The 24385-nt window shown below is 44.9% G+C and overlaps 1 protein-coding gene across 2 annotated transcripts in view; it reads right to left on the bottom strand.

Moving 5' to 3' along the window:
• MOV10 (Mov10 RNA helicase) overlaps positions 1-24385 on the bottom strand; it is a 365220-nt gene that overhangs the window by 155183 nt on the left and 185652 nt on the right. For both annotated transcript variants that reach the window (XM_078644471.1, XM_078644472.1), the window contains exons 11-12: positions 19730-19891; positions 1742-1845 (exon numbers count right to left, since the gene is read on the bottom strand). In XM_078644471.1, coding sequence (XP_078500597.1) covers positions 1742-1845; positions 19730-19891 — 266 coding nt within the window. The remainder of the gene's footprint in view (positions 1-1741; positions 1846-19729; positions 19892-24385) is intronic.

Raw genomic sequence — 24385 nt, 5'->3', positions numbered from 1 at the left:
TCACTAAAGAATAAAGGATTTTCTTAAGCTTCTCTCCCCGTCTTACATTCATTCAAACATACTAAAAAAAAAAAAAACATCCGTTTAGGTCAGAATCTTGATCAAAGCTTGTAAATCTGGAAATAATCCTAAAGGACATGTTACCTCTGATCAAAGGCTGCCAAGCCCAACCATCATTGTTTCTTTCTGCCACATGTATCCTGAGAACTGAAATCTAAAACGGCATCTAGCTAGACTACCTTAAATGCTTGCATTCCCAGGCAGTTCCATCAGTTTCATTGCTAGGGATTCATAACAGAGATTGGTTTAATATTTTCAGTTTTTCTTGAAAATTCAGATGGAAATCTAGTAAATGATTTAATTTTCAGGAGCACAACCCTCTTCTCCCCCGTGGATTCGGCCCTTAAATTAATATTCTCCTTTCATTCTGGTCTGTTACCTTTATTATTCTCAGTCTTTCTCGCTGCCCCACACCCCAAATTATGCTAACCTTTGCCCAACCAATTCCACTTTTCCATTTTAAGCATACCCTTTCCTGATGCTACACTTTTCCCTAAAACCGCCCTTTTTTTTACTTCTCTGCAACATATTCTGTTTGCTTCCTTCATTAATTTTGCTTTTCCCATTTAATAACCCAAAATATCGTAGGCAGAGGTAATTAAATTGAGTAAGTCACGTTAACGTCCCAGACACAGTATCCAGACTTCATTTTCGCTACCCCCTTCATTCCTCCTCTGCAACAAATGCAGTAAAGCTACTCCCTTCAGGAAATTGTATAATATGAAAAGGGAAGTTACCATACTAGATTCAAAAAGCGGGTTTGGCTTTTTCATGACGTACATTTCTGTCAAATTTGTCCTGTAGCCTTAATGCAACGCCTAAGACTGCCCAACCCACCAGACCAAGTCACAAGGATCCTTCACTTGGCAGTGCGGAATAGAAGCTTGTTAATAAACCTTGAGAAGATCAAAGCAAGGAAACCTAGAGCTTTGCATTCCTGTTCCTAAATTGTGGCTGTGAAGAACAATTACTGCCGCACATTTCTTAGCCAGTCTCAGTAATACATGGACACCATCAATCAGTGGTTGAAAAGATTTCTTAGGATCCAAATTAAAAGCTTTTTTCAATATGCCTTCGGTTTTATGCATTAGTCCATGTTTGGCCCAGAAACAGTTTTTGCTTTATTTTTTTTATTTTGCTACGGTCTTGCTTGGCTTCAATATTGTGGACTTAGCTTCCCACCCTTAAAGGGGTCATTGATTGCGAACCACTGCCATCAGACAATAACACCAAAGTGGTGTCACAGAGAACGAGATCATGTAACCACGCTACGTGCTCCAAAGCTCTTCATAAGTTTCCAGCCAGGCAGGAACAGAAGAGGCGAGGAATTCGGTCTGTTCCACTTGGCTAATGCTTGTGGAAGAAGGGTAGGTGGGGTGGGGTGGAAATCAGCGGTAGGACCAATTTCTAGAACTGCACCACCATGTTTTGGAACTGCATGATTATTTTTGCTGGCATTGGTTGCACACCGGTAATTTGTTATTGTGTAAAATTTTAAATAAAGTTTCTACAAAAAAAACATAGTTCGTGCTCAGCTTCTCCTACTAGGACTGCCACCTAACTTCAGCCTGCGAAATGCAGTTTGCACAGGCCTTCAAAACTGCATCAGAATACATGAGTGACAACGTATACAGCCACCACAATAAACCAAAAACAAACATTGCTGAGTGTACACCCTTACCTTCCAGCTGTCACCAGAGTTGTAATAATAACCCTGTAGGTCTCCAGCTTCTCCTTCACAGGGTACACATGGCACTGCTTATTTTCGTCCCAATTGCAGCATGGCTAGATTCAATTGAAATATAAATGAACACCACTCAGTTTTCAATTGTTACATTTTGCACAGGATTATTATACTTCCAAGTGAGGGGAGCAAACTTCCAAGGCAAGAGCTTAATTTCAGTTTGTTCACAAATAAAAATGTGTCGTTCTGCAAAGTGGTAGCTCTACCTAAGGCAGGGATATTTTCTTCCTTTGAATGAAAGAAAACGCAAGTGAACCTTTTTTACAAATGTACATCCTCATTGATGGTGCACTCCCTGTGAGAAGCTGGCCTGATATATGCTGTCCACTAATGTAAGTGAACACCTTGCACCAGTCCAGACAGCCCTTATGGTGATTTAAGAGGTCTCAGACAACCTTAGAACTATCCAAGTGGCAGCTGTGGAGTGCAGCCTTCAGGTTTAGTCTTGAAGGTGAATAAAGCAGCTTGTTTTACCAGAATGCAATCTTACAGTAAAGACTACATTAAAAGAGATTCACACAGTAGTTCTAAAAAATATGTACTTATTATATCACATTATCTAGTATGTTACAGTATCTTCTACATGGAGATCGACACAAAGCACACAATACTTACACAAAGAAATCACAGTAAATAGGACTAATACACAGTGGGCCCCGAGGGAGGGGGAACCAAAACATATATTAAAAAAGTGGTACAAGTAAGACGACGCGAGACAAGACAGTGTCGAGAAGACGTAGTATTGCTGGAACCACCCAAGGTGAGTAGATAGAGACCCCACGGAGTGCGTGTTCAGTGAGGGAACACGAACACGTCTATGTAAAAGTCGCAGTTGGAGTTTTAAAGATTAGGGACCCTTCCCCGTGGACTACGAAGAATCCCCCATGGAAGACAGGAGGTTGGAGAGCCACCCCAAACATGGATACTGAAGTACCCAAGTGTGTGAAGGGTACTTCAGTACGATGGGTGTGAAGTGGCATCGTAAACGGCAGTCAAACCCAATGAAGGACTTCAAAGAAGAGCCACTGCCGGAAGGGGAGAAAGTGTCTGTGGGAATCCAACATGGATTCTTGTCAAGGAGTAAAGCTTGCCATCTGCGCACTGTAACTATTGCCCATCTGGGTGACAAATAGTAATGCTAAACGTATGCTTTTTGAAATTCAAAGAAATTAATTCGAGAAATAAACACAACACAAGGTGTGAATTGAAACACATTAGATTATATTCTTTCAGATTGTTCACACTCATATGAGTTGTACAAAGAATTCATAAAATTTTCAATGTTGTAATCACATCTATGATGTGCACGTATCTTACAATCTTAAAGCCATGAGTAATCATGCCCAATGCATTTCGGGCCACACGGCCCTTCTTCGGGGGCAGTACTCTTTTGGCCTAAAAATATGGAGGTATAGGAATTCTATAGGAGGTGTGTATCAGGAAAAGCCTCATGACTTCTGTGCGAAATGTGGTTTCTTCCACCATTCAATCCCTGGAAGTGGACCGAGTTGAAGGTTTCTTGTCGAACTGCCAAGATAGCTGACGGAACCAGAGGGTACTGAGCAAGTTGCGAGTTGCATCTAGAACAGCGTTAAGGTTTGCTTGTCGGAGACACGAGTTATTTTGAAGCGCCATTGTTTTACTTCGGTTCGTTAAACAGCAGAAACCACATTTCGCACAGAAGTCATGAGGCTTTTCCTGATACACACCTCCTATAGAATTCCTATACCTCCATATTTTTAGGCCAAAAGAGTACTGCCCCCGAAGAAGGGCCGTGTGGCCCGAAATGCATTGGGCATGATTACTCATGGCTTTAAGATTGTAAGATACGTGCACATCATAGATGTGATTACAACATTGAAAATTTTATGAATTCTTTGTACAACTCATATGAGTGTGAACAATCTGAAAGAATATAATCTAATGTGTTTCAATTCACACCTTGTGTTGTGTTTATTTCTCGAATTAATTTCTTTGAATTTCAAAAAGCATACGTTTAGCATTACTATTTGTCACCCAGATGGGCAATAGTTACAGTGCGCAGATGGCAAGCTTTATAGCTTGATTCTTTCATGTCTACTTTCCACGGCGCAGCATGGGCATTGCGTCCTCCTCTGCTGCACGCTTATAGAACAAGCTAAATCTTGATTATCATTGTAAGAAATTGGAGTGCCTCTCCCATTACTAATTTTTTTTTCTTGTCAAGGAGTACCTGAAAGCAGAGGGGACAGAGTCTGGGTCACTTAAGGGTGACCAGGGGCTCGGTAGACGAATGCCCACCGATGTCGGGTGCTTCAGGATAGTTGAAGGGTTCCTTGACTCTGCAGCTGCTGGGACCAGCAATGTAGAGGACGACCAGGAGCCGAATACGAGCTGTCCCACGAAAGATGTCGAGTGCTGAGGGGTCTGTGTTTGGTGTGAGCACCAACAAGACTTGGCAGCGGCAACCCACGCAGAAGGTCAAGAAATGTATGGTTCAGACCAGCAAGGTCCAGGAGAATCACTACACACAGGGGAGTCAAGGCAGGCCCCGAGCAATCAGGGGAGCCCAAGAAAAACAAAGACGACCCTCAATTGGACCCACAGGCCGGAAGCATAGGAGTCGCAAGAGGACCTCGGGAAGCTTCACAAAACAGGCCACGGGGCTCACAGTGCGAGGTGGGTGAAGATCTTTGTAGGAAAGGTCGCCAGATGTTGGGGCTACTTGGAGCCCAATGCACTTGTTGCAGGATTGCCAACAAGCACATGCACTTGCAAAAGTACGCAGTGCACAGGGGCTCGGGTATTGCAGATCCCACGAGGGATTCTTGCCTCAAACTGAGTGCGAGGGCAGCTCAGGCCTCCAGGGACGTAGAACCTAACCGCCTGTGTTTCCTGAGCCTCTCGGAATCCATAGGAGCTCGGGATCAGCAGACCGGTCAGCAGTGTTTCAGTGCCTGCAAGTGCAGGGAAGTGACTTCTTCACTCCAAGGGAGATTATCTTCAGGTGTCTTGGATGCTACACAGGTCCTGCGCGGATCTGGTGTGGTGCACAGACACAGACGATGCAGCAGACTGAGAAGGATACAAAAAGTCAGGCCCAAGCGAAGTCCAGAATGCCCAGACGGTCGAAGTGCAGGGGTTTCAGTTCTGAATCTTGTCCACGACAAATCTAAGGTCCTACAGCCAGGGAAGTCCATGAGTACCCACGGGAGAGGGTTGGAAAGATTCTGGGGGTCTGGACATGGGGGAGGTTACTTCCATGTTCTTTGTCCAGTTTCATGCCAGAGCTGGAGCCAACGGCTCCTTGGACTGGTTTGACCAGCACTATGCACAGGGACACCAAATGAGCCCCTCATGCAGACTTTGGCAAGCGCACCCACCCAGCCCTAATACACTGAATCCTGTCTGTGAGGTGGTCACACCTCCCTGTGACAGGATGCCTATTGTTCTGCCTTCCCCTGCTCGAGCTTGGCTCAGCAGCAGGAGGGCAGAAATGTGTCTCCGGTCAGGAGCAACCATTTTGTGCTGTCTGGAGCTAGATGGCTGGTACCAGGAACACCAGGTGCCCCACGAAGGACGCTCCCGAGGGGTGGAATCATACCTCCCACACTAGTTACCGGTGTGGGGGTAGGATTCCAACATGATTGACACCAAACACAATATGGTTTGTTTCAGCCGTTTTAGAGTTGGTGATCATGCTGTCGCGTAATGCCCCTCTTTATATAGTGTATGGCTGCTCCACTGACAAACCGGGAGAATGGACTCCATAAGCAGCAGGGGTGTCCTGCTCATGCAGGGGGCACCCTCTAACTTATAACCAAGCACCCTGCCCTCAGGATTGTAAAGGCCTGCTAGATGGGTGACTTATAGGTTTTAGGTGCAGTGACCCTTAGATATAGTAAACCTATATCTTAAGTAAGTAGTGCATGCACCAACTTACACAGGCTGCAATGGCAGGCCTGTAGTTCCATTTTGCATGGCCTCTCATGGGTGGCATAAAATATGCTTCCGTCCATGGGCGGCCTTTGGGGTACCTATGCTCTGGGTACATGGGTACCATATACTAGGGACGGACCAGGGTACCCCAGTATCTAATCTGGAGTGTACATAGCAGGTCCCAGGATGCTTGTTTCCGGTCCAGGGAAGACATGGCTTGGTAGTTCGGGCTGGACTGTTCCCATGAGGCACAGGGTCAGACTGATTTGCATATAGCCATGTCTGAACTGGGGTGGCTGAGTGGGCTAAAGAATGGTGATGGATTAAACCCAGATCAGTTGACTGGGGGTGAGTGTTTGATTTGCTCAAACGCTCCGTCCATCATCCCCTTTTGTATCCAAAGAATAGGAACTGAAAGTTTTTGTAATGATACAAGCGCGCCTGCGCTGTACGCAAAAGAAACCAAAAAGCGCTCCTGCGCTATGTACAAAAGGTAGTCATGAAGCGCTCTTGCACTGTACATCAAAGAAACCCAGAAGCGCTCCTGCGCTATGTACAAAAGAAATAATGAAGCACTGCTGCACTATCGAACAAAGAAACCCAGAAGCGCTCCTGCGCTATGTACAAAATATAGTCATAAGGCGCTCCTGCGCTATCGACAAAATAACCCCAGAAGCGCTCCTGCGCTATGTACAAGATGTAGTCATAAAGCGCTCCTGCGCTATCTACAAAATTACCCCAGAAGCGCTCCTGCGCTATATGCCCTTTTTGTTACTTCCAAAATACCTGAGGAGATCAGTGCTCAGGCGAGACAGAGAAGGCCTAGCCCTCAGCTAGCTGCAGTTCAAGCTCATTAAGGAGGTCCTGGAAGAACAAATAAACGCACATGCGCGGCGGACTACTCACTCAGAAAGGTTTCCAGCCTAAGTGGAAAACTGGCAACAAAGCGGAAAGGCGCTCCTGCGCGGCTGGCGAATGCTTCGGAAGAACCTGCGGGCTGTAGCGGGGAACAGGTCACGGATGCAAGCGCTCCTGCGCGGTCGGGAACTGATGTCGGCAAAGAGGAATCAGGAAACAGGCAGCAGTATGGCGAATACGAAGCGCCGTACCCGGGGGAAGCCGCATCTGATAAGCGGTCTTCCCCGGAAGCGCTGATGACAACGGTACTTCCGACCATAGGCTGAACCGCTAACATGCCGAGGCCGGAAGTGAGGAAACTGCGTCCCACCCGAGTGAAGACACACACACTGGCAAACAGGTAAGCGGGAGGGGAAACCTAGGAACCATGACAGTGTACTCCAAGAGGGACCACTGACAGTGTATTGGGGATGTAAGAAACTGGGTTCCTTGGTGATGACACAGGACTTCGCATCGCAGCCCCATAGAACACTGTTGCAAGACGCATCCTTTACCTGGGATCTTGCAATGATCCACTAACAAGGATTTAGACTACTTTGTTCAGTGTGCCAAACTTGCTCCTTGTAAGAAATTGGGTTACGGTACGCAAGCAGCAACCACAAGGACCGTCAGGGTGTAAACACTAGAAAACCCCAAATTAAACTGTACTTAACCCTTAACCCCCAAAGCAGTATGGCCTAACTTGGAGGCAACGTGTAAAGTATTTATGCAGTACTTCATGGTAATAAAATGAAAACAACGCAAGATTGATCCCAAACCAATTTAGAAAAATAGAGTAAATCCAATCAGTAGCACCTGAGATATGCAATCTCCAAGTTTAAAGTAAAAATAGTGCCTGTCTCCAGCTGTGGGTATCTGGTCGCAACAGACTGGGACAAAGTCACAAGTTGAGGCCGACTGCAATGAGGCACAGGCTGGATACATGAACAGTTAGACCGGTCAGCCTTAGGGTGGTCTTCCCCCAAACATTTTGCCTCACTCCTTCATATTTTTCTGATCTCGTTTTTTTGGGCCGTGGGACTCTATGAACCTTACCACTGCTAACCAGTTTGTGCTCACTCCTAAGAACATGGTATTCTTGGCTTATTTACTTTACTTTTAATTCCCTAGTAAAGTGGTACTACATGTATCCAGGCCCTGTAGATTAAATTCTACTAGCAGGCCTGTAGCACTTGTTGTACCACCCACCTAAGTTGCCTTGCAAACCTGTCTTAGGCCTGCAAATGCAGCCTGTATGTGCAGTTTTAAACTGCCATTCCGACCTGGCAAATCAACCTTTTGCATGCCTAAGCCTTCCTATATAATACATGCAAGTCACCTCTAGGGTGGACACTAAACAGCCCTCAGGGCAGGGTGCAGTGTATTTAAAAAGTAGGCCATGTACTTTTAATATTTACGTGTCCCAATAGTGAAAACGTTTAAATTCGATGTTCTCTATTGCAAGACCCACCTCTCCCATAGGATAACATAGGGGTTAGCTTATTACATTTAATAAGGGATTGCATACCCCCTCTAGTTAGTCTGGAGCCCGGGCAGGGGAGGCAGGAAACCAGAGCACCTAAATGGTAATTCTCTAAAAGTTTCTCCAACTTCAAAGATGGCAAGAGGTATGAATAGTGGACCTTAGACCAACTCATCAGTACACTTCTACACCAGTGGAAGACTGACAGGAAGGATTCCTGTGCTGCTGAAAAGACTGCCACTTTGTTGGACTGCTGGGCTGACCTGCTGCCCTCTTGCCTGGGTCAGAAGGACTGGAACCTGCAACCTGTACCCAGGACCACCAAAGTGACTCCAAGGGCTAGTTTCTTGTAACTAGCACCTGGAGTCTGCAACTCTGAGTGTTACCCTGCCGAGGGGAGCCAAGCTGACCCTTGGAAATGGGAGCCAAGCCGACCCTTGGAAATGGGCTCGAAGGTGCTCTGTCAGCCCATCTGTGGAAGCAGCAGAACTGACACATCTACTCTGCTGTACAGTGCAACCCTGAGTAGAACCAACTGACAGTCTCTGCTGTGTGGACTTTCCCACACTCTGTGGACCCTAGGACTTTGCATCCCCCTTGCAGCCTCAAAGGAACTACTGCTGCATGACTCATCCTCGCATGTCAAGCCCAACATCGACAACAGCCTCAACAATGATGCAGGACTCCACCTTACAAGTCTCGCAGCTTCTTCATGATGCAACCTCGACGCAGGACTTTGCATTGAATGACCCTGTTTTGAAGGCTTCCTTGATGGGAAGCAGGATCTGGCATTGCAGCCTTACAGCTTTCCCTGATCAGAAGCTATTTGACGCATCTATGACCCGTGCCTCACAACTCCTGCTCAATACATCCTCAACATGGGTCCTCGCAGCACTCTAACTGGGATTTAAGGTACTCTTGTTCAGCGGGGTCACTGTAGCAGGCCTGCGCTTCATAGCACTTGGCCCAGAATTCGTGACTTTGTCCTGATCCACCATGACAAGATAACCACAGTTGGCATTTCCTGCTTTTTGGAGCTATATTAGCTGAAATCCTTCAAATTGCACAGCTCCAGGTCTATTGATTGGATATTTGTTGTCTTGGTGTTATTTTAATTATTAAAGCTTACTCTATTTTTCTAATTTTGTGTGGGATTTTTCTTGTGTTTTTACTTTATTGTGGTTGGTTGCTGCTTGAGATAGGTTTCAGCCCCTCAAATAGTAAGGAATATGCTACTTACCAGTATGCATCTGTTCTTGGCATGTAGAGCTGCAGGGTCGTATACTGTGCATTACATCGCCACCTGGTGTTGGGCTCGGATGATTGCAGGTTGCTGTCTTCTTGGAAGAAGTCTTTGTAGTCACGAGATAGGTGACTCCTCCCTTGGACAATACTGCGCATGGTCATCGACTCCATCCTCAGATTGTTTTTCGCCATGATGGGAAATGATGGAGTTAGTAGAATTAAAGATAAAGAAGGGATGTCCATGCATGTGCATCTAAATAAGATGATAACTGGAACGGATACAAGTCCCGGGGAGGCGGGCGGGCATATACGACTCTGCAGCTCTACATGCCAAGAACAGATGCATACTGGTAAATAGCATATTCCGTACGAGGCATATGAGCTGCAGATCGTACACTGTGCATCGATTGTGCAGCAGTGTCTCCCCTTGCAGTGGTCGCCTGTATCCGTTGCAGTATATTGAAACAGTGTTCCAAGGACAGCTTGGCCTACTGCAGCTTGCTGCTTGGCTTGCACATCAACACAATAGTGTTTCGTGAAGGTGTGTATTGTAGACCATGTGGCTGCCTTGCATATGTCCTCTAGTGGTATATTTCCTAAGAAAGCTATAGAGGCTCCTAGTTTGCGAGTAGAGTGTGCTCTAGGAGGAACTGCTAGTGTACGTTTAGCCTTTTGATAGCATATGTGTATACACTTTACAATCCACCTGGCAATTCCCCCCTTAGAGATGGGGTTGCCTTTGTGTGGAGGAGAGAAAGATACAAATAATTGTTTTGTCTTTCTGAAGGTTTTAGTCCTATCTGTGTAGTATAACAGTGCTCTTCTAACATGTAAGGTGTGTAAAGCCCTTTCTGCAACAGAGTCCGGGTTTTGATAAAACACAGGTAACTCTACTGATTGGTTTAGGTGAAAAGGAGTAATAACCTTTGGCCGGAATTTTGTATTAGGCCTAAGAACCACTTTGTTAGTGTGTATCTGAAAAAATGGTTCTTGTATTGTGAATGCTTGTATTTCGCTAACTCTCCTGAGATAGGTGATGGCCACAAGGAAAGCAGTTTTCCATGTTATGAACTGTAATTCACACTTATGTAAAGGCTCGAAAGGGGGTCCCATAAGTCTTGTAAGGACCACGTTTAGGTTCCATACTGGAGCAGGTGGTAACCTAGGTGGGATTATACGTTTTAATCCTTCCATAAAAGCTTTGACAGCAGGTACTCTGAATAGAGATAGATGTTGTCTATTCTGTAAATAGGCTGCTATTGCTGCCAGATGCAGTCTTATGGAAGAATAAGCTAAGTTGGACTTTGTAGGTGTAGAAGGTAGCAAATGATATTTTGGATGGAAACATCCAGCGGATCAATGTGATTATTGTTGCAATATATCGCAAATCTCTTCCACTTAGCTGCATAACACGCTCTGGTAGTGGGTTTTCTAGCCTCTTTAATTATATTCATACAGTCTGGTGGTAGGTTTAAGTAACCAAACTCTAAGACTTCAGGAGCCAGATTGCCAAATTCAGTTGGCTTGGTTCTGGGTGTCTTATTTCTCCATGGTTCTGTGTTAACAGGGAAGGCGTAAGCTTTAATTTTTGATGAGGAACTAGTGAGAGATCCAGTAGTGTGGTGAACCGCGGCTGGCGTGCCCATGTGGGCGCTACTGTATCAGTTTGAGAGACTGTTGTCTGAGTTTGCGCACTACTAGTGGAATGAGTGGGAGAGGCGGAAAAGCGTACACAAATCTGCCTGACCAGTTCATCCATATTGCATTCCTCTCCGACCTTGGGTGTGGAAACCTGGCGGCGAAGGTTGGGCATTTTGTGTTCTCGTGGGTGGCAAACAGATCTATTTGTGGATGCCCCCACATTTGGAAGAATGGCTGAAGAACTTGTGGATGTATCTCCCATTCGTGAATCTGTTGTGACTGTCGACTCAACAGATCTGCTATCTGATTGTGAATTCCTGGAAGGTGCTCTACTGTCAGATGTATGTTTTGAGGAATGGCCCATCTCAAAATCTTCTGTGCAAGCTGGGACAGTTGCAGAGAGTGTGTCCCCCCCCCTGTTTTTGTATATAGTACATGGCTGTCATATTGTCCGTCCGGATCAAGACAGCTTTGTTTTGTACTTGTACTTGAAATGTTTTGAGTGCTAGGAAGATTGCAAGCAGCTCTAGATGGTTGATATGGAACAGTTTTTGTTGGTTGTTCCATTGGCCTTGTGTGGTATAATGTAGGAGATGGGCTCCCCATCCTGTGAGGGATGCGTCTGTCGTGAGCACTATCTGTGGAACAGGCTCTAGGAACGGCCGTCCCTTTGTCATATTTTTGGTGTTCCACCATTGCAGAGAGCGATTTACGGCTGTCCACCAACACTCGGTCTGTGAGCTGACCTTGAGCCTGATTCCATTGTTGTGCTAGACATTCTTGTAATGGTCGCATTTGCAGTCTTGCATGTGGCACTATAAAGATGGAAGATGCCATCATTCCTATTAGTCTCATGAACACCTTGGCTTGGAGAGACTGCTGGTGTTGAAAAATGGAGACTAAGGTCTGAATGCTCTGTATCCTGGCTGGACTGGGATATGCTTGAGCTGTAGATGGGTCTATGGTAGCTCCTAGATACTGATGAACGTGCGAAGGCTCTAGGTGCGACTTAGTGTAGTTTATGGTAAACCCTAATTCGTGCAATGTCTGAATTGTTTGCTTTGTGTGACGGACACATTGACTGTATGATTTTGCTTTTATGAGCCAATCGTCTAGGTAAGGGAAGACGTGTACCTGTTGTCTTCTGAGATGTGCCGCTACTACTGCTAAGCAGTTTGTGGACACTCGTGGTGCTGTTGTGACCCCGAATGGAAGGACTTTGAATTGATAGTGCTGTCCTGGTATGACAACCCTTAGGTACTTCCTGTGAGCAGGATGTATAGGAATGTGAAAGTAGGCGTCCTTTAGGTCTAGTGTTGAAAGAAAATAGCCTTGTTGTAGTAGTGGGAGTACTTGCTGCAGAGTGATCATGTGGAAATGATCTGACTGTGTGTAATGGTTGAGGGGCCTGAGGTCAAGGATTGGCCTTAGTGTCCCGTCCTTTTTGGGAATTAGGAAGTACAAGGAGTAAACTCCTGTTCCTTGTTCCTCTAAAGGAACTACTTGTATAGCATCCTTTCGTAGAAGTGCTAGAACTTCTTGTTGAAGTAGGGTAATATGGTCTGTGGACATTGGACGCTGCCTGGGTGGTATGTTTGTGGGGGTTGCTGTGAGTTCTAGGCAGTAACCATGTTGGATAATTTGTCTTACCCACCTGTCTGCTGTGATGGAATTCCAGACAGGTAGGAACTGTGATAATCTGCCCCCCCACAGGGGTGGAATGCTGTGGGGGAGGCAGAGGGAAGTCACTGTTTGGGAGTGGAAGAGGAGCGGTTGTTGTTATTACCTCTACCTCTTCCCTTGTTATTATTTCCTCTGTATCCTCCTCTGAAGTAGCTCTTGTTAGAGGAGGTCTGTGTATTTGTTTTAAAAGATGACGTTGTGTCTGTGCCGGTTTGCTTTGAGCCTCCTCTATAGAAGGAGCGGCGAAAAGAACTTCTAGTCTGTGTGGATTGTAATGCACCCATAGACTTACCTGTGTCTGTGTCCTTTTTCATTTTTTCTAGTGTGTTGTCTACTTCGGGCCCGAACAATTGGTTTTGATTGAAGGGCTGGTTCAAGATGGTAGTCTGTACCTCGGTTTTAAAACCTGAAATGCGTAGCCACGCATGTCGTCTGAGTATGACACTGGTATTGACTGCCCTGGATGCTGTGTCAGCTACATCTAGTGCACATTTGATTGAGGCATTGGATATTAACTTGCCTTCCTGTATGAGCTCTGTTGCCTGATCTTTGTACTGATCTGGGAGGTGCTCCATTAGTTTTTCTAGTTGGTCGTAGTGCGCCCTATCATAGCGTGAGAGCAGTGCTTGTGTGTTTGCTATGCACCATATGTTTGTTGCTTGCGCAGCAATCCGTTTCCCTGACGCATCAATAACTTTAGATTCTTTGTCAGGCGGGGGCGTGTCGCCAGAAGTCTGGGAATTGGCTCTTTTTCGTGCATTAGACACTACTAAAGAGTCTAGTGGCAGAGGAACCTTAATATAGACTGGATCAGATGGTGCTGGTCTATTTCTTTTCAATTCTTGGATTCAGTACTCTACAGCGTACCGGGTCTTTAAATATTTCTGGAGCATGTTTAATGATTCCTTTGATCATAGGTAATATTTGTGTAGACCTTTGTGACTGCTCAAATGTATCCAATAAAAAATCCTCATCAATGGCATCAGAGTGCATTGAAACCCCGTGGTAAAGGGCTGCCCTATTCAATAAATGATTAAACCCAATACTATCCTCTGGAGGGGAAGGTTTTGTTGGGTAGGACTGAGGATCAGGAATGTCGGGCACATTGTGTGGTGGGAAGCCATACACGTCATTGTCCTTAGGATATTCAGGATTGACATCCTCATCTAAAGGGTATTCTTGTGGTTCTGGTATGTCATTCCCCCCTATATCATACTCATCAGTGTGGTGTGATGATGCAGGAGATTGAACAGGAGAAACTGTAGGTTCAATGTAAGGAGGGATAGGAGAGGAAGAAGGTAAAGGAGAGGAAGGGTGCATTGGAGAAGTTGCACAGTCCTTTTTGGCAGGAACCACAGGTAGAAGTGGTGTTTTTGCTGGTCTCTTTTTATAAGGAATAGCCTCTACATGTCCAGTCTTTGGATTGATATGGACTTTCTTTTGTTAAGGATCTGGCCTAAACAGTTGTTCCTCCTCTGCAACCTTCTTTGGCGTCAATTTTTTCGGTGCCGATAGGGGTTGTTTTGTGTGTTTTGCTTCAGGAGGCGTTATTGAGTCCTGTGGCAAAGTTTTCGGTGCCGAAGGTGGTTTCGGCTTGGTAGGAGTTTTTGGTACCGAGATTGGAGATTTGGGAGTGGAGACCGGTCCCGTTGGCCTTGTGGCGTCGGACTCTGGTTTCCCATGCTTATCTTTGGAACCGGAAGGCTTCGGAGTCGGAGCGTTTTTCGGATCCGGTACAGTCTTAGGCACCGACGCGTCTTTTGGTTTGGGTGCCAAAGGATGTTTGTCTTTGGGCACCGAAGGGCGTTTTGGCTTCGGTGTCGAGGAATCCTTCGGTACCGAAGGATGTGTGTTCTTCGGTGCCAATGGGAGAGGTGGAATTGGCACGTGTGGTCTTGTCGGTGCCGAGGCACCGGAAGGCGTAGTTGTTTTCCTCGGAGCCGAGCCCGAAGGCGGGGCATCGAAGGGGGTATTTCGGTCCCGACTGGGCCCCATGGGCGGAGTGCTGACCGTTGCCCTTGGTTTGGGTAGTGTCTGTTGTGCAGGGGCAGAGGTACTCACGGGTTGTCAAGATGGAATCGAATCGTCCGAGTCCTCTGGAGATCAGGCGAGTCTTCCTCAGCGACGAGTTGAGCCTCGTCCTCGGAGACATCTTCTTCGACGATCTCCTCTTCAAAGATGGCCTCGGTGCTGATCTCCTAATCTCGTGTCGACACGCCCTCCGATCCCGAATTGTCTTCTTCGATCGGAAGGACGCACAAGCTGTGCAGGTTGACTCGTCGTGTTCCGGCGATAGACAGAGGTTGCAGACCTCGTGATGGTCGCTATGAGGGAACTTTGCTCGACATACCGGGCATCTCTTGAATGGAGTTCTGTCCATGAGGCGTAGGCCGTACGGCGCAGATAGGCCCAGCGGCCCGCGTCGACGCACCGGGATGTAGTTGATGTCGAAAGTTGTTTATTCGATGTCGATAATGTTTGTTATAAAGTTGTTCGCTTCGAAGTTGCAGAAAAGTCTTTTCTAGCCGGAGCGGAAAACTTTCATCCGAACCCAGTGGCGGAAAAAAACAATCTGAGGATGGAGTCGATGACCATGCGCAGTATTGTCCAAGGGAGGAGTCACCTATCTCGTGACTACAAAGACTTCTTCCAAGAAGACAACAACCTGCAATCATCCGTGCCCAACACCAGGTGGCGATCTAATGCACAGTATACGATCTGCAGCTCATATGCCTCGAACCTCAATTTCTTACAGGGACCATGTTAGGCCTGCTGAACAAAGTACCTTAAATCCTGGTTTGTTGATTGTTGCGAGATCCTGAGTCGAGGACGCGCCAAGCAGCGGCGGTTCTGAAGAAGCCACACAGCTGCATTGCATTGTCATATATCGTCATCGAGCAATCTGTTGATAAGGTGCTTGCTCTGCAAATGCAAAGGCATGCACCAAGGATGCGCCGTGCAGGCCCGGTTCCTAGGGTAATGTGATGCGAGGTTCAGTATCTGGAATGCGTTCGTGCTGCATGGTTCTGCCCACAGAATCACAGCTGGGCTGGCAAAGCACCATGAGGCCCACTTCCAAGAGTCCCGGACTGGGGTGGAGCCACTTGGGGGTCACAGCTGGCAGAGGACAGGTGCTGGCTCAAGGTGGTTGGAGCCTTATCTATCCCAGAGGCTATGTTCAGGAGACTAACCAACTACCCATTGGTGTTACTCTGGTGGTCCTGGGATCAAGATGCAGGTTGTGTTCTTCTTACACCAGCACCAGGGCAACAGAGTAGCAGTCCTTCTTGTACAGCACCACATCAGTCCTTCTGAGTCTTTTACAGGTCAAGAGGCGTATTGAAGAGTTGGGTCCGAGGGTCCAATATTTATACCTGGTGCCCACTTGAAAGTTTATTTATTTATTTATTAAAGTTTTGTATAGCGCTGGCTCGACCCGAGGGTATCAGAGCGCTTCACAGCAAATATACATGGGTTAGACAGATAATGCGGACAAAAAGCAGGTCAATGCACACAGGAGTGAGTACACTCTATACAATAGCAGCCAAGCGTGACCCAGGTGGAGATTCGTAGGCAAGTCAATCAGCTCAGGGGTGAGCGAGGACATGAAACAATAAAGTCTAGGTTTAGTTCTAGTTGGTTCCAGAGCGCTTAAGGAAGAGGACTTTGAGTAGCTTCTTGAATTTCGGGAAGGATGTGGTCATTCTGATGTGTGGTGGAATGGAGTTCCATATTTTGGGAGCATTGCCCGCGAAGGATTTGCTCGATGTTGAGAGTTTCTGGGATTTCAGAGGAATGAGTAGGAGCGTGTTGGAGCTTCTGAGGTTTCTAGACTGCCCGGCCCTTTTGAGCTTATTGGCCAGGTATTCCGGTTTGCCCGTATGCAGGGCCTTGTGTGTGAGGCAAGCTGTGCGGAAGCTAGCTCGTTGGTCAATAGGGAGCCATTTCAGATCCTTTAGAGCTGGGGTGATGTGTTCATATTTCTTTGTTCCCGTGATCATTCTTGCAGCTGCGTTTAGGGTGGAGGTCAGAGGACGTAGGTGAGATTTGGCTGTTCCAGTCAGAGTGGCAATGCCGTAGTCAATTCTGGAGAGGACCAGAGCCTGCGTGGCCTGTCTCAAGTCTTTTGTGGGGAGGAATGGTTTTAGTTTGTAGAGCAATTTCAGGTTCAGGAAGGCACTTTTGGCGGTTTTTGAGATGTGTTCTTTCATATCCAATTTGGGGTCAAGGGTGATCCCTAGGGATTTTATGGAGTTCGATGGAACAAGCGGCACATTTAGAGCGTTTAAGGCTTTGAGCCAATCAAGGATTTGGGGGTTCTCTTCTTTGTTAGAGATTAGGAGCACTTCAGTTTTTTCCTCATTGAGTTTGAGGTGGTTGGAAGAGAGCCAGAGCTGAACTTCAGTAAGTGTGTGGTTCAGTCTGTGGATGTCCGAGATCGATGTGGTTTCCAGATAGAGTTGCGTGTCGTCCGCATAAAGGTGGAAGGGGATGTTAGCTTTCCTTAGAATTAAGGTGAGGGGCTCCATGTAAATGTTGAAGAGTTGAGGAGAGAGAACAGACCCTTGAGGAACTCCTCTGCTGATGGGAAGAATGTCTGATTCGCAAGTTTTAATTTTTATTCTTTGTGTGCGGTTGTTAAGAAAGGAGGAGAACCATTTTAGGACAGTCTTTTCGAGGCCTGCTCTCTCCTTTAGGACCTTGATTAGTAGGGCATGGTCGACTGTGTCAAATGCAGCCGATAGGTCTAAGAGGATGAGAAGGCTGCAATGGTTGGAGTCGAGCGACATGTGAAGATCGTCTAGGATGTTAAGTATTGCGGTTTCAGTACTGCAGCCTTTTCTGAACCCTGATTGATGTGGGTCTAGAAGCTTTGTATTCTCTAGGTGCTGGGAGAGTTGCGCCAGCACACATCTTTCCAAGATTTTGGATAGTAGTGGAAGGTTCGAGACTGGTCTGAAGTTATTCATATCCTGTATGTCAAGACCCGTTTTTTTTAGTAGAGGCGTGACTTGACGTGAAAGTAGAAAAAGGTTCTGGAGATATCTAACCCCAGAGGTGCTAGCAATTTCCTACCTCCCTGCCCTAGCCCAAGCTTGTTTGGGGTCACAAACTACTTGAGCCAACCCTTTGTGTGTGCTCAGTCTGAGAGTTTGTGATGTGCAGTAGTGATAGGTGACATCTCATCCTCCTCATCAAATCAGAGAGGACCCATCCTACCAACACCCATTTCCCCTTTGTCTCACTGAGTTGGAGCAATACACAAAGACCAACTACCAGCTTCATTTAGTCATGTGGCCCAAGATGCAGGCTGCAGGCATCAAACTGTTAAAGCAAGAAAAGGCCAACTTTCTTAAAGTGACACTTTCAGTGTTGGGACTTAAAATCCACACTTACCATTAAAGAAGGTTTTAACTTACCATGTCGTAGACAAACTCTACACTCCTATCTGCTCCCTACTGAAAGTTTTCCTGCATTCAATGTAATGAGTTAACCCAATGTTATCCTATGGGACAGGTAGGCCTCACAGTATTGAAAGACACATTTAGGAGTACTTTACTGCCAGGGCATGTAAAACTTAAATGTACAAGTCTAACTTTTTAAAATCAAAGCACCCAGCCCTATTGGCTGTTTAGGGCTCACCTTAGGGGTGACTTCTATGTATTAAAAAGGAACGTTTTGGCCTGGCAAGAGGTTTATCTTGCCAGGTTGAATAGCAGTTTAAAACTGCACGCAGACTACAGTGGCAGGCCTGAGACATATTTAAAGGTCTACTTAAGTGTGTGGCACATGTGATGCAGGCCCATTAGTAGCATTTAATTGACAGGCCTCGGGTACAAGTACTACCAGTGGCGCAGCTTGGTCAGTAAGATGGGGGAGGCGAGCTTCAGATTTTCCAACAATCATGCAGGCATATAATGCTCAAATACTTTATACAACAAGCAGGATACATGAGAGAAGCTCAAGTGGCAGAGGAATGGGAGAGGAATGCGATTGGTTGACATACAAAGTGAGAGAAAACACCATGTTTTGTAAAATAACCAAACAATTTAAGACTTTTCAAACTAGCGTGAGATATTGTGTGTGCGTTTTTGGCAGTGTGAATGTAAAACTTCGTGGTGAATTCTGACAGACACCTCACTATACTAGACTGAAAGCACCTGTACCTAACTACTTATCAGAAAAGACATTTATTATTAGGGTATAACACCCCAACACCACCTCCTGAAGCTAGGCCCCTGTGTAGTACCACTTTACCAGGGACTTACAAGGTAATTAAATATGCCAATTGGATGTAAGCCGACTTTACCATGTTTAAGGGAGATAGCTCAAGCACTTTAACACTGGTTAGCAGTGGCAAAGTGCGCAGTCCCAGGGCCAGCAAAAACAGCAGAGTGGAAGGCAAAAAACAGGAGGAAAACCACACCAAGTCTGGTCCAACATGGGGTTATGTGCAGGACAGTTGGCTGGAGGCAGTTAATGCTTGTATGTACAAATCAAATGTAACGTTTAAACATGGCTTGTCAAGACCAAGTACTTCTTCCATTTCACCAGCCACATACATACATTTCCAGGAAGTCCAGTCAATTAAATAAGTAATTTTCAAAACACATTTTAGGGCAATGAAGATCCCCTCTACATGCATAAGGAAAAACACAGAGCTCTAATGTGGCTACAAAGTCGACTGGGGAACTTTAAAAATAAAATAATTAAATAACATCTCCCTTTGCATCAGTTCCCTGACCTCCCTAAATTAAGAGTACCTAGAGAAGAATTCAGCTTGGGATACGGGAGAGGCAAAAAAGGAACCCATTTCTATCTGAAACAGATTTGCTCACTCCATTCTGTACAGAGGTTCACATACAGGTACTGAGATGAAGTTTCCCACTGTGACTTCTGTGTATCTTGACGTACTTTTTTTTGTAAGGGGGAAAAGTTATTTTAGCACAATTGTCTGCCTCATGCTGGTTGTGGATTTCCGATCTACACAGGTTCAAAGAAAACAATGGAGCATTTTAAGTGTCTAAGAATAAAAAAAACTATTTTCAGATGCGTACCTTAATCACCTCTGGGATAAGGCGGTAGTCTCTGCTGCTCGCATTTATCCTGTACAATTCCCTCTTGTCTCTGTGTTTCAAAAGTCGCTCACACAGCAGGTCAGCTGCACTGTTCGAGGGTGCACATGCAAGGACATGGGACGTAGGAATGCGTTCCAAAACCTGGATAAAAGATCAATGGGACGAATAGCCAAAACAGAAAAGCACAGTAAGCCAAGACATTCATTGGATTACATACTACACACTACTGAAAATAATATGGACACATAGATTCACATCTCGCAGGACTTGTGTATAGTGTTTTATAATAAATGTGCTAATACTGACAGGCCAGGTTGAGACTGAATATCTCAATTGGTTAAGGTTAAACTGCAGGTGAAGATATCAAGGATATGCCGATTTGGCCTGGTGTGTGGCAGAGAACTTCACAGATAATCAAAACAGTCATAAACATGGGCATTGCCCATTATTTTATTCAGGCAGGTTCCCTAACCAATGTGTTCATTTTATTAAGGCTGAAGCGTCTCAGTGACCGGACTGGTATACTGAGAAGGATGGTGGAAATACCCAGCACACATGGAATATATGTTGAGGCCATGAAAGCTCCAGAATAGACTGCTCATGACAAAATCTCATACAAATCTACGGGATTGTTAAAGTCTATTTAAATTTTACATATAATGTAGAGAATTAAAACACCACCTAAATGAAGCAAATAAAATAGCACAATATTGAAAGAAAATTAATCATCAATTTCCAGTAATGTGTCAAGACCAAATGTGAGATCTCTTACCACAAGAGATCGCCACTTACTCTAAGGATGCTAATTTTAGTTCAGAATTCTAGTACACCATTTTCAAATTTGACATGCTTTTCAAGCTGCACAGAACAAGTGTCACTTTGCATGGCAAAGCGGTTTGATTTTTCAGCCAATTTATTGAGCAGATAATGAGGACTCCTTGTGGTTCACTTTCAATTTCAACACTAAAATAGTCCTTTAAACTTTGATCCACGCATCAACAAAAACGGATAGCGATTTAAAAAGCACAACTTAACTACTAAGTCAATATAGATCATATTTACAATGTGTATCTAATAGATAATTAAAATCGCAGTCTGCAATACCACAGAGTCTACAATAAGTTGCCAATCACTGAATATGTTATAGAGATTTGTATCACATACTAGTTACCCAGGAGCCTATATACGTGCCCTGAAAGGGAAGACCTGAGCTAAGAGTGGACAAGCAGAAAAGCCAGTTTTTCAGCTTTCATCTGAATTTAAGGGCGGTTCGGGGGGAGAGAAGCTGGCTGTTCTGATGGGGAAAGGGAGCTTGCTCCAGCCCTTGAGGGTGATGGGGGAGAAGGTACCTTGTAGAGGAGCGTGAATAGTTGAAGTTGTTGCATTTCTTGATGGGGAGCCAGTAGAGGTCTCCATAAGGTGTTTGGGCTCATGAAGGAAGGTCTAGCAGCCACGCTTTGAACAACTTGGTCAGTTGGTGAGCTTGGCGGAGATGCCTACATAGAGGGTGTTTCTGTAGTGTAGTCTGCTGGTGATGAGAGCCTGTGTTACTGTCCTGCAGGTATCGAGTGGGAGCCTTTAAACAGTTTTTTTAGCGTTTTGAGTGTAAGGAAGCCTGCAACTGCTATCATGTTGACTTGGTTGGCCATGCAGATTGGACTGTCATTTATGATATCCAGGTTCCTAGCAGCGTTGGTAGGGATAGATGGTGGTCCACATGTATAGGGCCACCAGGCAGGGGTCCATAGAGAGGTGTGCTTGGCAGTACCACTTCTGATTTGTCATTGTTGAGCTCAAGGCAGCTGCTTTTCATGCAGTCTGCTATGTCAGACATGCATGCTATGAAGTTTGATTGCAAGATAGGCGTGTCTTCCTAGAGGAGAAGTAGAAGTTATGTTATCTGCATAACAGATGATACGGAGGCCGTGGGATTGAACAATGGAAGCAAGTGGAGTCTTGTAGACAATAAGAGGATGGGGCTCAGGGAAGAACACTGTGGAAATCCACAGATCAGCTTGGTGGCGTCACACTGGAAAGGGACAAGGCTGATCATTTGAGCATATCCAGAAATGAATGAGCAAGTCCGGTGAAGGGCAGGGCCATAGATTCCAGCCTCAGAGTCTTTGGATGAGGATTGGATGCAAGAACTGTCGAAGGCTGCTTTTAGTTATACTAACTGATCAAGATTGCTGTGTTTTTTGTTCAACCACACCTGGAGCAATTTGTAGGTTTGTGCCCTTGCTATTGGCTGTTAGTTCATAAACCAATGCCCATTTTCTTGATCTTCCTCTTCCCACTAAAATGTTTGTTTTTGTAATGTTTCCTACCATCTTGTTAATTTTTTGAGTACACATGAAGAGCGCCATGATGAAGCTGCAGGCCTATATAGTTCTGTCACCATATAACTATATCCTTCATCGTGTAAAATTGGAGTCCGCTTTTTCCCAATCCCTGTTGTAAATTCTATGGTTGGGCAGAGCAACAGCTAGATCTGCAACACAGAGGTTGAACTGCAGCAAGACAAACATACAGTCTCATTTCAGACCTCTCTTTATATAGGCCTTAGAGGATAATGCCATGAGCCACTAACCTATATTTGCACCCAGGTTTTAGTGTATAGCTGCTGGATGGCTCGTGTTTTGAGGTTCTTGTGGCTGCTGCCCATATTGCACTCTCTCAGGTATAAATCACAGGTATTTGCCGGTTTGAAGAATTTTTCCAGCTCTAATGTTTAGGATTCATTTAGTCAGTTAATGAGGTCCAAATCAAATTAGATGGTATATCTCCTGCCTCGATAAGCAAAGAGACCATTGATTAAGTTTCGAATTAGAGTTTCCATGCCTTAAAATAATTACTTATAGATGTAGGCCACTTATTTCTTTTCTTCTGAGACTGGTTGATATTCAACCTGCAGTTCCAGGGTCAATAACGATTGGTTAACAGAATTTAATAGCTTTTGATGAATGACAATTTTCTCTATATAACAGAATAATCTTAGTGACTCTAAAGAATTTTTGCAGGAGCCAGAGATGTGCTCATTTCATAGGAGAATCTGTTCTAGGTCGTCAATTTAGGGCCTCCAGACAAACTGTGGAGGATTCGAAGCAATTAAAAATCCAGTATCTCCTTTATTTGGAAAGGTGATATAGTAAGTAGTTCCTGTTCATAATACTAATGTTCAAAGTAAAAACAAAATGATGTTGTGGACACCACTTATATTCAGTGAGGTGGCAGTGTATGCCAAGGGAAACAACCATTACAACGCAACTTTTACAACGCACTACCATTACAACGAAACTTTTACAACGCAAAAACCATTACAACGCATGTATTTACAACGCATGTTTTTACAACCCAGGTACCTTTACAACGCATACCATTACAACGTAAGTATTGGTAAGTATATAATTATATTTTACATTTTATATGTTTGGGTTTTTTAAGGGGTATTTTTAGGGTTCAGGGTCAGTTTTCAGTGTTTGGGTAAAGGGGCATTTTTAGGGTTCAGGGTCAGTTTTCAGTTTTTGGGTAAAGGGGTATTTTTAGGGTTCAGGGTCAGTTTTCAGTTTTTGGGTAAAGGGGTATTTTTAGGGTTCAGGGTCAGTTTTCAGTTTTTGGGTAAAGGGGTATTTTTAGGGTTCAGGGTCAGTTTTCAGTTTTTGGGTAAAGGGGTATTTTTAGGGTTCAGGGTCAGTTTTCGGGTAAAGGGGTATTTTTAGGGTTCAGGGTCAGTTTGGGGTTTTTGGGTAAAGGGGTATTTTTAGGGTTCAGGGTCAGTTTGGGGTTTTTGGGGTACATGGGTATTTTTAGGGCTCAGGGTCAGTTTTGGGTTTTTGGGTAAAGGGGTATTTTTAGGGTTCAGGGACAGTTTTGGGTTTTTGGGGTACAGGGGTATTTTTAGGGTTCAGGGTCAGTTTGGGGTTTTTGGGGTACAGGGGTATTTTTAGGGTTCAGGGTCAGTTTTGGGTTTTTGGGGTACAGGGGTATTTTTAGGGTTCAGGGTCAGTTTTGGGTTACAGGGGAATTAAATCAAATCAAATTATATTATTTTCAATTATTTTAAATTAAAAAAAATATATACTTACCAATACTTACGTTGTAATGGTATGCGTTGTAAAGGTACCTGCGTTGTAAAAGTTTTTGCGTTGTAAAAAATTCGTTGTAATGGCATGCGTTGTAAAAGTATGAGTTGTAACGTCATACATCCGTATGCCAAGTGTAATTTATGAATAACATCAAGAATTTGATTCACTCGGTCATTTTTGGCCCAAAGCAAAAAATAACATAGCTGTACTTGTCCCAAGTAAATGGAAAAAGTAAATGTATGCCAGAGATTGAAATCACAAATACATAGAGGTCAATCAGTAACTAGTAAGATAAAACTATTCGATCTAAATAATGCTTAAGCCCCCAGATGTCTACGTCTTTTGTTCAGTTTCAATATAGGCAGCATAATCCAGAAGTAAAGTCAGTAGCTGGCAGGCCAGGACTCCTGCAGGCATAGGCTATTGAAGATCTTTACAAAGTAAGCTACACAGTTAGCTTCTCAGTACTGTACCATTTTATGATAAAGTGCTACTGATGGAGCGAGGTGGCAAAAAAATTGTACATACAAGCATAGAACATAGGTACAGT

This window comes from Lissotriton helveticus, chromosome 5_1 (genome assembly GCF_964261635.1).
Source record: "Lissotriton helveticus chromosome 5_1, aLisHel1.1, whole genome shotgun sequence".
NCBI classification, from domain to species: domain Eukaryota; kingdom Metazoa; phylum Chordata; class Amphibia; order Caudata; family Salamandridae; genus Lissotriton; species Lissotriton helveticus.
This window is presented reverse-complemented; position numbering and strand designations above follow the sequence as displayed.